Below are 13,413 nucleotides of genomic sequence, written 5' to 3' on the forward strand. Positions count from 1 at the left end.
CAGGGCAATGACGCCTTCTGTAGGCAGATAAGAGAAGTTGCTAGCAAGATGACTTGGAGACTGATGTTAAGCTCCCAGGGAAATGAGCAAGGAGGCTTCAGAGATGAGGACTAGAAGGACCAGTATCCTATCAGAATCCTACCTCTGCTCTCCAGGCCCAATTCATTTTACCAACACATTCACTTCAACTAATTACTTGTGAAATTATTTGTTTAATGTCTGCCTTCTCCAGAGACTAAATTCTAAAGGTCAGGAACTCTGTTTTCTCCACTCTTTCAGTTGTTGTCCAGTCACTCAGTCATGTCTGACTCTCTGTACCCCATGGATTGCAGCTCGCCAGGCTTTCTGGTGCTTCACTACCTCCCTGAGTTTGCTCAGATCTGAGTTTTCTCAGATTCATGTCCACTGAGTCGGTGATGCCATCCAACCATCTCATCCTCTGTCGTCCCCTTCTCCTCCTGCCTTCAGTCTTCCCCAGCATCAAGGTCTTTTCCAATGAGCCAGTTCTTCACATCAGGTGGCCAAAGTATTAGAGTTTCACAGGTTCAGCATCAGTCCTTCCAATGAATATTCAGTGTTGATTTCCTTTATGATCAACTGCTTTGATCTCCTTGCCGTCCAAGGGACTCTCAAGAGTCTTCTCCAACACCATTCCAGGTCTAATTTACTTTGCTTTGCACACAATAGGCCCTCAAAAATTATTTGTTGAATGAATGAGCCTTTTCTTATAGTAGATACATTTCTGAAATTCAAGGTGCCTCAAATTTGGCAAAGCTACACTGTGGCATTGCTCCTCCTGCATCCATTTTGTTCCAAGTGGCCTGAAGGGGCCTTAAACTGATAACAACCTCCTCATGCAAGAACATACCCTGGAGACAATCCTCAGAGTAGATTTCTGATATGCCTTTCCCAACAGTTCTTGTGATCAATCATCACCTTCTCCTTCCAGGGCCTTCTCCTTTATGCACACCTTAAAAAAGACCCCTGTGAAGTTAACCAAAGTCCCACTCATTTTGGTTTAAATTGACAGCTCCAACCTTAGCCCAAGAACCCACACCATTCGATTCATAGACCTAATAAAGGCTTGTATCTCAGATTCTACCTCTCTACCTTGACCTCCCCATGTGGTCCCTTGAGGTATGCCGTGCACTTCCTCCATGACTTGATTTCTCTTGCAGTTTTTTGCTGAACTGCTGTTCACCATCCAGCACTCTATGTTTCTCTTAATAAATGTCAATTTACAAATTCATAATAGAAGGAAATTAATTTCATTTACAACTCAACAATTTTAAGTGTCCTAGTGAACTCAGCCAATAAGAAGAAATTTGTGATCAATGAAACTTTCGGTTTAGCTGTGTATTTTTTTTTTTTTTGTAAAGAGAAGTTTACCCAAACTAAGAAAACATAGTAGTGGCTCCATGAGAAGGCTTTGAGTGTTTAGAGTTTGGCAGCATCAATTAATCTTCCCATATATCTTAGACTTTATCAGACCAGGACATGGAATTTTGGAACTGAGTACATTCCAGTTGCCTTAATAGAGGACTTTACTCTGGGCAAAGAGTAAAGCCTATTCTTATCCATCCATCTATGATCTGGCTCAAAGGTTAGTCTAGGGGAGGTTTCCCAACAGGTCACAGAAGGGGGAAATGATAACCACAGACATCCTAATTGAACAATCCTTGGTACTTATCACTGTCCCCTCCAAGCTATTGTGTTTCCAGAGTCCCTGGCTATAGTCAATTGAAAAGTGAATGGTCAGCAAGTAAGGAAAGTCTATCTAATCTAACAGGTTCAACATCCCAACTAAATGTGCTTCTCGAGGGAGTCTGGATGACTTGCATTCACCTACTCATCCATTCACTCATTTATTCATAATGTTAACTTATTAATTCAGCAAATATTCCCAGTCCTGAAGATCCTAAGTGATTCTGGATGAAAAAAAGAAAGCTGAGACAGAGCAGGAATTAGCACAAGAGCAGAACCAGGAACTAAAGGATATGTAATCACATATTGTGTCTGGAATATCTTTCTGCCTAGCTTCAGGATCACCTGGGCAGAATCTTTCTACATTTCATTTTAAGAAGAATGTATGTCTTTTCTCTATTCATTTGTTAATGCCCTTAGTGTAGTGCTTATGACATTATGTTGGAATTAACTGCTTCTCCGCACCAGGCTGTGAGCTTCTTCGGAAGGAATTGTGCCATCCAATCACTTAGATCCCTCATGCGTATCATAGGGCCAAGCATATAGAATTTGTTATCAATGAACAGTTCTCTGGATTCCCAGTGATGTTAGTGGGTTTCTAGGTATTACCCAGTTCATTCTTGTCCAGTATGGTATCCATTAGCCATCTGTGGCTCCTGATCACTTGAAACGTCGCTCTGGGGGTGGGGGAGTTGGAGGGGCAAGAATTGAGATGTGCTATAAATGTAAAACACACATTTCAAGACTTTGCATACAAACAAAAAATCCCATTAAGAGTTTTTATATTGATTACATGTTGAAATGATAATACTTTGGATATTGAGTTAAATAAACATTAAAATTAATTTCACCTTTTTCTTTTTACTTTTTAATATAAATTTAAATTAAAAATTTTAAATTATACATGTGGTTCACATTACAGTGATTTTATTATCCAATAGAAATATTGGATTCTCTAAGTTTTGGAGTAGGAAGGAAGGGAGATTTGGTTACACTGTGTGATGACTCAAGGCTTTCATTGAGCCTATGTTCAGAATATGCCAGGAAGATAAGACACCTTTTATTTTTTGGGGGAAAGTTCTATCAGTTAATGTGCTACATTTTAGTAGATTTGCTGTTTCAAAGGAAAAGAAAAATCCAGCTCTTTCTGTAGTCCCCTATATTAAGTCAAAGTGTCACCAAGGGCATGTAATAGCCGTGCAGCCAACACTTAAATAGCTCTTCAATTCCTGGCTTCAAGAGCCTCTGTTTTATCTTCTCTCCTCCCTCAGTCTCTGGCATCCTAAGCAGTCACCCATCCCGTCTCAGCCCTTTCCACTGACCTCAAAAGAGGGCTGTCTCAAATAACACCCTTGTCAAAACACCTAGGTAAGCACAGCAGTGGGAGACATCATATAAATAGATACATGGCAACAGAGTGCTCCACACTGATAAAACCATTTACAAACTCGCCTCACCTTCCAATAGGGTTGTTTCTTATAATGATTAATTCAACATAAATGTCACTAATAATTTTAATTCTATCAGCTTTGCAGACCTTTTTAAACAGGCACTAAGCTTCCCTGGTAGCTCAGATGGTAAAGCGTCTGCCTGCAATGCAGGAGACCCAGGTTCGATCCCTGGGTTGGGAAGATCCCCTGGAGAAGGAAATGGCAACCCACTCCAGTATTCTTGCCTAGAGAATTCCATGGACCGAGGAGCCTGGTGGGCTACAGTCCATGGGGTTGCAAAGAGTTGGACACGACTGAGCAACTTCACTTCACTTCATTGCAAGCTACAAATTGAAGGTAATTTTTAAGTTTTGGGTACTGCTACAACAAAACTCCTCTGTGCTTAAATACAGAAATTAAAACTGACCAACAGAAAAGATCCAAAACAAAAATTCTGAAAAATGTCCAAGTGATCTGTGAAAGTGTTAGTCACTCGGTCGTGTCCAATTCTTTGCGACCCCATGGAATGTAGCGTGCTAGGCTCCTCTGTCCATGAGATTTCCCAGGCTAGAACACTGGAGTAGGTTGCCATCCCCTTCTCCAGGGGATCTTTCTGACCCAGGGATCACACCTGGGTCTCCTGCATTGCAGGCGGATTCTTTACCATCTGAGCCACAAGGGAAGCCCCACTGATCTGTGAGAAAGACCAAAAGCCAGGCTTCCTCAGACTACAGTCACAAAAATACAAAAATCATAAATGTCTATTTACATATCTCCCTCCACACTGGCACCCAGCAGGTGTTCAGTGAGTATATGAATATATAGAGATGCTTACTATTTAATGGGATAATGCCCTCCCTATGTTTTTCTTTTCTGCACCGAGTGGTATGGTAGGCAGAACCCGGCTCCCTATTTCACTCAGAACAAAATCTGAAGACCTTACCACGGCCTACAAAGTCCTACATGATTTGCGACCCCACCACCTTTTCGACTCATTTCCCATTACTCTCCCCATATATATCTGCCCCAGCAACCTGACCTCCCTGTGTTCCTCAAACAAGCCACAAACATCCCTCCCCCGTGCCCTTGCACCAGCTCTCCTCTTTGACTAGAATACTCATTCTTCAGTCTCTACTCAAACGTCACCTCCTCGCAGAGGCTTTCTTCACCACCTGATCCAAAATAGCACAACCCTTCTCTGCTGTATTTGTCCTCCTACCACTTAATGCCACCTGACATACTACATATTTGTTTATTTGTCTCCCCAACCTGGAAAGCCACTCCCAGGAGGGCAGGGACTTACTTGGTTCCTTTCGTTCACTACTGTATCCTCTGTGCCTGGTAAGTGCCTGGCACATAATAGGAGTTCAATATATAGCCGTTGAATGAATAAACAAATGAACACTGGAGTCTAAACACCTGGATCTAGTCCTAATTCTGTGGCTAAAAAGTTATGTGACTTCAAACAAATATTCCCTGACACTCAGTTTGTGAGTGTAAAAGGACTGGTTGGGAAAAGATGTTTCTATAGCCTCTCCTAGCTCTCAAATCCTGCAGGTTTTATAGAGATGCTTTTAACATACAAATTTTGTATGAAGTTTTAGCAATATGAAAATCTTTTTCTAACACTCACAATCAATGAGCCCTCTGGGCACTTCCTTATGATTTGAAGATGCTGCTAAAAGGCCTGGGATGAAGCCCTTCCTGATCCCTGTAGGCAAGACAGACCCCAGGACTTCCCACCTACTCTGAGGTATTTCATACAGACCTTTGTTCTTTAAATTTCATTCAACAGTTAATGACATAATTATGTTCATCTGTTTCTCCACCTTGAAGACAGTAATGTAATTTTAGCAATGATTGTATCCCCATCATGGTCCATGGCTATAACTAGGCATTCCATGAATGTTTAGTGAATGAATGAATACAGGAAAGCCAAGTGGAATAGGACCATTTCTCATATTGAAAATAGGGATACCTTTCTCCCCTCATTGATGAATGGTGGAGAGAAGGGCACCTTTACTGCCAATAATGATTCATCTGAAGGGATATAAGAAACTACAACTTACTGGGAACCTACTAAAGGCAAAGCACTCTTACACATGTCCATATAGCTTATTTAATTCTCTGACTTTATTAATTGTCACTAACTAGGAATTATCACTAATTACCCCTTTGCATACATCTGTAAAATTATCCTGTTTTACAGATGAGAAATATGGTGCTCAGAGAGGATAGAGAATTTGCCCATGATGGAATGGGAAAACAGAGTTTCCACTCAGGCTTCTCCCTGCCAACAATATTCGTATCACTAAATGATACATCAGAAAGATAACTCTCTGATCCAGTATAAGTACTGGTGTGTGTAATGGTTATCTTTTTTTACTTTAAAATTAAAGGTGATTTTCCCCTCCAGGATTCAAAGGTGGCTATAGACAATTCTATATATTATTCCTGGAAGGACAAAGAAAAGATACACAATCAGATGATGCTTTGTATCTTTCAAATTTTAAAAAGTGAAGTTTTTTTTCTAATAATAAAGTGCACTGTCTGTTCATTAGAGAAACAACAAAAAATATAGGTAAAAACAAAAGTTTAGTTGACATTATCTCATCACTCAGAGACAAGCACTACTAACTTCTTTTAACCTTAAGGTTAATAAGTTACTATAACCTTTATTATGCTATTATGTTAACCTTTACTAACCCTTTAAGCCTTTTCCCAATGCATAATTTACTTTACAGTGAGATTCTAAATTATACAAAATTTTTTTCAAATACAATATACACACTTGCCATGTTAGAACCCTTTATAAGTAACATTTTTTAAATGGCTTAATAATTCCACATCAAAGAGATGCCATAATCAATCACTTTGTTATTATTTAAGCTATTTCCATTCAGTTACTTTCATGTAACTCTCAATTTAAATAAATCCGTTTGCAATTCATCTTCTGCGAATAGTTCTGATAGCTTAAATGCAGACAATGTTTCCATTCGAGAAGAGAAAAACTTACCCCGTTATTCCAAAAGAAGAGCTCTTTCCTTTTCCTCTAATAATCTTTTCACATAAAAGCTAGTTGGAGCATTCAAGTTTCCTTATTGCAAGGAAGTGTCTCTCCTCCAAAAGAAGGAAGGTGGTGGAAGTCTAACAGTGGCTGACAGTGAACAGACCCAGCATTTTCCTGCCTTATACCTCAGTAAATATGTAAAGCCTCAGTTTTCTCACATGTAGCAGGGCAGTTACCTCTCAGTGTGGCTGGGAGGGTTTAAAATGAGAAAACAGGGACTTCTTGGTGGTCCAGTGGCTGGCAGTCTACAGTCCCAGAGCAAGGGGCTGGTGTTCAATCCCTGGTCAGGGAACTAGGTCCCACATGCCACAACTAAGACCTGGCACAGCCAAATAGGTGGATTAGTTAATTAAATAAAAGATAAAATGAGAAAGCATATGCAAACACCTAGCACCTAGCCTGATAGAGTAAGGGACCCCTCTCTTAATTGTAAAGCTTTAATGGAGGAGCTGAGAGGAAGACTGTCTCCTTATTCTTGCCATAAATTAGAGAATATTCCAAGCTCTCAGTTCTAGTCTCAGAAGAAAGAAGAACTTTAGGCCATATTTGTAAACTCATGCCCACCAAAATGGTTTGGGTTTTGATCACACTTCAAGGCAGAAGAAATTTAGGGATTCCCAATTCCCAGGAGTTCCTCCTGCCTGACATCTCTCTCCTGAAAGGAGCTACAGCTGCCACTTCCGTACCCCTCGCCTCCTCCGTGAAGCAACCCCTACACATCTCCTTTCTCTCTGCTTCTGCCTCTCTGATCTAAGCCCTCCCCTAACCCAACCTTTCAATCTGCCAGTCTCATTTCTCAAGAATACCACTCTGTTTTCCTAAATGCTGTTCAGAAGTTTACTGATTTCTTGTTACTTACGTCATCAAATCCAAAAATGTTTTAATGGGATGGTTTTCAAGACCTCCACCATCACCTACCTCTTCCCTCATGCTTCCCTCCACTCTACTCATTCTGTTTGGCTTGGTGTCCACCTTACCATATGTAGTCACAGCAGGCTGAAGCTTACTGTGGATAAATCAACTCTTCACCTGAAGATCCTGATCTCTGTCAAAAGGCAACGCACCACCAAAGTGGTACTCTGAACTGCTGTCAGCTGCTCACATTTTAAATTTTTTTTTTGGGGGGGGGGGCTATGTGTATCCCATGGCATGTGGGACCTTGTTCCCTGACCAGGGATTAAGCCTGCACCCCCTGCAGTGGAGTCTTAACCACTGGACCCCCAGGGAAGTCCCAGCTGCTCACTTTTTAGCGTAAACAAGTTTTCAGATTCTCTGTGGGCAAGTTTTGGTTGGGCAAGGATAGGGGGAGCCTGGACACCACTAAGGGAAAAGGGCTATCAAGCCTAGGATTGACAAACGTTCCTTCCCAGTACAGCCCAGGAACCACACGTCCCTCCTGCTCCATCTCCCAGATGCCTTCTCTTCTGCTGCCGCTTCCCGCACCTCTTGCCCATTCTCCAGGGCCCACGTCATGCCTACTACTTTGGAAGGCAGTCACAGACCTACACACTCTTCTGACCTTCCACAGCACCCTGGGCTGTCCTTCCTACCGCTCTCACGTATCTAGCATATCGTCTCACGGTCCCCATATTGTTTCCTAACTTCTTCCAGAAAGTCTTTGAGGGCAGGGACTGGGCCTGCTCCCCACTATGCAACCGACATTCCAGACTTATCTGAGGGACGCTTCACCCTCAGCAGCGCCATGCTGTAGGCGATTTCAGCTCCAGCGCTGCTGGTCTCCGTTGGGAGCACTTTTTACCTTTGGGGGACATGGGCTCTCTGCAGTAATGCATATCCATCTGTCACCTACCAAACCATTTACTGAAATAACAGATTTAGGAAGCGACACGACTAACTGATAAACCAAAAATCAAACAAATGAAAATCCTAAAACTAAAAACAAACAATAAAACCCCATACTCAAAGAGAACAAGGAAGAATAAAACCAAATTCAAATCAAGAAGAGATGATTCCTGCTATAGAGGCTACAAGAAAGAAGGCAGGGAGATGGAAATATATCTGTATATAGTATTTCCTAATTGTGTTCACGCGTGTTGAAATGTTTGCGACCAAAAAATCAAACAACAACAAGAAACAGTATTTTAATAGCAGGGGTGACAAAAATTCAAACTTCTTTTCTCCAGAGAATATATGGGCCTTTGTACCAAAACGAAGCCGTCTTCTAGCAACTTAGGCCAGCACTAGACATTCAGGAGAGCTCCAGTCGTTCAAAGTTTCCAGAAAAGCCTTCTCCGCCTCCCCCCGACCCCACACTCTCTTCTCCTCTAGCTCAGGCTTTAAAGATTGTTCCTAGGCTTTGGGACAAATACAAACGTTTCTGCACAACTGTGCAGTGAGGCAGGACCCAAGTAAATCCCCGGGAATAAACAAGAGCGGCACGTCACAAGGAGCTGGCTGGGCTGAGCGTTCGGTAATGAAGGAGGAGGGGTGGGGAGGCATGAACTCGGCGCTGCAGGCGAGCCTGTCACTCCAGCTGACAGCGAGCACCCTCAAGCTCTTCACAAGGCAGCGCCCCCAGAGAAGGAGCGCTTAGCTCGAGGGAGACGAACGCGGGCGCCCAAGAGGGAGGCGGGGTGCGGCGCCGGCCCGCGCAGCGCCTGCCCGCCCCCGGCGCCGCCCCCCGGGCCTGAGCGAGGGCCCGCGTACCTGGCGTCCGGCTCCGACTCCGACTCCGACTCCACGGCCGACTCGTCCTCCTCGCCCCCCGACTGCTCCTCGGCGTCCGACGCGCGGGTCTCCTCGTCGGCGCCGAGGGCGCTCTCCGCGGCCTGGCTGCCGTCGCTGCTCGCCATCGCGCCCGCCGGGCCGGAGCTGGAGCCGGAGCCGCCCGCGCCGCGCCTGCTGTTCTCGCTCTGACGGCGCCTCCGGCCCGGCGCGGCGGCTCGGGTTCCCTCCCGGGGGCGGGTGGGCCCCGCGACTTTAAATAGAAGGCGTCAAGAGGTTTCGCCACCGAGCTGGGCCCGGGCTCGGCTTCTGTCTTCCCCGGCGTCTGCCAGTTTCCCCGGCCCTCCCCGCCCCAGTCCAGGCAGCTTCCTGGCGGGCCTTTGGGCATCCGGCCCCTGCCTCTGCTCTAGAGTGGGTTCGGTAGGCTTTGGGTTTGAGGCCGAGTTGAGCTACTCAGTGGGCCCTTATCCCAACCTAACAACTATTCTCTTACAGAGCAGAGCACTTCCTACTAGTTCAGGCACTCGTTAATTATGCCCCGCCAGCTCTGCTGCGGTAGGTTTAACTGCTGCTGGTTTGGCTCCGAAGAGCTCCGATGCCTATCTAGCTTGTTCAAGGTCTCCTTGCTAGCAAAGCGACCGAATGGGAGACAGTCTGCCCATTTCAAAAGCCCAGTTTTGAACCCTTGTCTCCTTTTATATTTGCAAATCAATAAATTATGTGTTCTCTTTCTCAGTGACCCCTGGATTATTCAGATAGGAAACTTTTATCTCCACAAACCTTAAACTATGAAGAGGAATAATTTCCCCTACATTGGCCGAAGTCTGTTTTGTCTGAAATTCAACCCAAAGGCCCAGATCATCACAGACCCATGCTTGAGAGACTTCAATGGCTTTCCACTGCTCTAGGACTAAAGCCCAAGCTCCTTGGGAAGATAAACGCTAACAACTCACATCATAGCTGCCTCCTCTCTTCTTTACAAGTCAGGAGTTCTACCACATTATCAAGTCACACCGCCCTGTCTTTATTTACAAATTCCTCTCCCCTGAAACTTTCTTCCCGCCTTTATTTACCTGTATACTCATCATTCAAGACTATACCCTTCTCTGGAATCCCCCGCTTAAGTTCAATATTACTGCTTCAAGTTCCCACATTATCCTATATTCAAATTGTTTTGTGTCTCTTTCCTCCATTAGACCATAAGTTTGTTACTCATCTTTGTCCCACTTTCTCACATCCCCATTTCTCACAAGCATGGAAGCTTAGCAAAGTACTTAGCACATATTAGGTGCTTAATCATTGTCCCCTGCACTGAAGAGACCAGGACCAAGACCAGCTATGTACAAGTAGAGATATCTTTACATTTTTTTTTCATAAGGATGATTTTATGGCTAGAAGAGCTAACACTGATTTTTAATTACAGCAAATTCTATTCATAGAGTTGTTAAATATGATAAATACAAATTAGGCAGCATTCCCCAGTAACATGAGCTTGTGTGTGTGCATTAGGTCTGTGAGCAAAAGACCTACAGCTAGTTGAGATGCAGTTCAGAAGCATCAGCTAGGGGCCATGTGAGGGAAGACAGCAGAGTCCAGTCTTCCAGGGTTCACTAAATCAGGTTTAACATCAGAAATATGCCTTCTCTTACAGGAGCTAGGCTTTTGCATTAGTAATCCCAAATGTCTGCTCACTAGGACAAAAAGGAACCAATTACAGCTATGGGAATCTATTAAATACTAATCAAAACCACAGGTAGTCATTGTGTATTCCCTCCATTTAACTCAAAATTTGTTAGGAACACTATCTACAGTCAACAAGATTTGTGAAGATCCTAGCTCAAACCAATCCAAAATTTACAACTTCAGTACAACTGCATGTTTTAAACTTTCTAGCACTACTTTCTTAATAATGCAAATAAACAGAAATGGCCAGATCAACATAAACAGAAAATAAAAGCATGTATTATTCACAACACAAATATTGAAAACAATTTAAAAGCCTAAAAACTTCTCATATATTGACATAACACTTATCTGACATATTTAGCAGTCACAGTGCATAATCTTAGCTTTGATTTACAACTGGGTATTGATTTACAATACCCAGTTTGTACTGATTTACAATTGGGTATAAATTTATTAACATTTTGATCTATTTGTTATAGCAATACAGCTGAAAAGCAGGAGCCCTGAGATGGAGCCGCCAGTGGTCACTGAAAGCTGAGAAAACAGTGTCAGTAAAGACGTCCATGATAAGTTCTGGGGTTTTACTAGGAATGTAATACTGTAGAGGGAGAATGCCCTAGACACCTGAGGGCTACACAGGATTATGGAGGACTATGGCTATTATTTATTATTACCCGGAGTCATTACTAGAATATTAATTAAATCCAACACATTCTGATAAAGAAGAGTTGCACAGTGTAAGATACATTTAAGAGAAATTTCCAGAAAAAAAAATTAGCTTAATTACTTCAAAAGCATTAATCACTAGTAAACTGAAAAATTCATCTGTGTGTAAAGCTTCATTCCTAATAATGCCAGAGAAATAGGTGCTGATGTGGCTAGTTGGCTTAACTAAGAATGAACTTGATTTCAAGATTCTCTGCATAATCTAAATAATTACACACAATAACCGGATTCAGTTCAGTCCCAGATGAGAATGACACCCTCAACCTCATCTCAGAAGTAAACTTCCACAGAAAAAAACAAACCCTCCCCGAAAAAAAACATATCAACAATTTTCATATATAAACTTTATTCCATTTAATCATACAAAATTTTAAACTTAAAGAAAAAAATGAAAATATGCACCTTTTACAAGTCAAAAAGCAAGTCTTAGCATTTGAATTGGTCTGCAAAAAATCCAAATACATTAGAGGTAACAAACTGTGCCACAGCAGGTCTAAAAAAAGTTGTACACAGTCCTTTTGAAAAAGTTGGAACTGTTTTTTAAGATTATTTGTATTTAAATTTACAGGCACTGACCAATTTACAAATATTTACACCAAAAACAACCTTAATAAACACTGTAGCTTTTTTAGCAGCCACCACTATTTCTTCTTGTGGAAAAGAAATACTAAAAAAGAATGCTTTACAAATGCTATGCTTTTATTTATAATAATTTTATGTCTTATCTAGAACATTTTATAGTGGCTTACTACTAAAACTTCCAGTTTAGATTACAATCCTATAATTATACACAGATAAAACTCTGAATCTATCAATAGGATATAATCTCAATTTTGATCTTTCAGTTTCTGTTGCTTCGTATCAGAGGAAAAATAAAAGCAGGAAAATGGGAAGTAAAGCAAAAGGGCATATTGCACTAAGCTATCATAAAGCACAGAGAACTTAATCTTTTTGAAATGTCTACACTGAACCAATTCTCCAAAACAATTCCCTAACTGCTGTATAATACAGAGTTAGTGCTCATATTACTAGTGCAAAATGTACTGTTGCTCAACACAAAATTTAAAGCAATCTTGAGTCCACCAAAGGCATGTGAGGTACTAATGAAATACTATTATGTACACAACCAGAGCCTCAGTCTTTCCTGATCAGTCAAGTGAGGGCTTAGGGCAACTGTCCAGTATTTCCTGCCTCTGTAGTTCTTTCAATGAAATCAGAGATGTCATTTTGCTTCAAGTAACTGAATAATTGACTCAAACCTTCACTTCACTAGAACAGACTTAGGCAACAAACCATCTATTGAAGGTCCTACTTTAAGGATGTAGGAATCAGACCCTTTCCAAAAAAGTCCACATGTCTCTTCAGTGTTAGCATGTGGTACAATTAATTAAAGTTATAGCAAAAACCTTTTATTTGTTCAGATAATTTCCCAAAAAATATTTTATCTGATCTCCTGAAAATCCATGCCATAATATTACTAAGCATCAATGTAAACATTTTCAAAAATACATCTTTAAATCAAAGGGTTTCATTAGGAAACATCATAATAAAATATGTACTCTTTATATAAGTATGTCTTCTTAAGAATAAAACATGAAAACAAGAACAATTAAAAAGAAACCACGACGAAGGTAGACAAAACGTACTATGATGTTACTACTGTTCTTTATTAAGAAATAGAGGCCAGTTATCTTTTCAGTATAGCAGCTCTTAAAGGTAGTATACTGTTCAAATCTTTTCTGTTTTTCAATCTGTGCCATGACTGGAAGAGAAAGAAAAAATCATTCTTAAAACCTAAAATATATGTATGCTTTTATTTATTTATTTATTTTTTTAATTTATTTATTTTTTATTTTACTTTACAATTCTGTATTGGTTTTGCCATACATTGACATGAATCCACCACGGGTGTGTATGCTTTTAATCTCCCAAGTTTTTAACAAGAGTAAAAGTACTGCTTCTGTCATCTGAAACAAAATGTTATTTAAAAACTTTACATCTGTACAGTTCAAATTCATTTATAAAGAAGTGCACACACAGGTGGTACAAAAAACAAGCAACTGACAACATTAATATTTATTCACAGATTTAGATGTCATTTAAAATATGAAA

General features: G+C 41.3%; 2 protein-coding genes and 1 non-coding gene across 17 annotated transcripts in view; 1 reads left to right on the forward strand and 2 right to left on the reverse strand.

Moving 5' to 3' along the window:
• Positions 1 to 9,080, reverse strand: part of CMYA5 (cardiomyopathy associated 5) — a 99,077-nt gene extending 89,997 nt beyond the window's left edge. Inside the window, 1 exon segment of the mRNA XM_040225898.1 lies at positions 8,872 to 9,080. Within this exon segment, the coding sequence (XP_040081832.1) occupies positions 8,872 to 9,017 (146 nt within the window). The 5' untranslated portion in view covers positions 9,018 to 9,080.
• Positions 3,264 to 3,335, forward strand: TRNAC-GCA. Its single transcript has one exon. It is a non-coding gene; the product is annotated as a tRNA-Cys (tRNA).
• Positions 9,081 to 11,630: 2,550 nt separating the features above from the next.
• TENT2 (terminal nucleotidyltransferase 2) overlaps positions 11,631 to 13,413 on the reverse strand; it is a 63,884-nt gene continuing 62,101 nt past the window's right edge. For all 15 annotated transcript variants that reach the window (XM_040225892.1, XM_040225889.1, XM_040225882.1 and 12 more), the window contains one exon: positions 11,631 to 13,063. In XM_040225892.1, coding sequence (XP_040081826.1) covers positions 12,989 to 13,063 — 75 coding nt within the window. In that variant the 3' untranslated portion in view covers positions 11,631 to 12,988. The remainder of the gene's footprint in view (positions 13,064 to 13,413) is intronic.

Source organism: Oryx dammah, unplaced genomic scaffold (genome assembly GCF_014754425.2).
Source record: "Oryx dammah isolate SB20612 unplaced genomic scaffold, SCBI_Odam_1.1 HiC_scaffold_26, whole genome shotgun sequence".
Taxonomy (NCBI): domain Eukaryota; kingdom Metazoa; phylum Chordata; class Mammalia; order Artiodactyla; family Bovidae; genus Oryx; species Oryx dammah.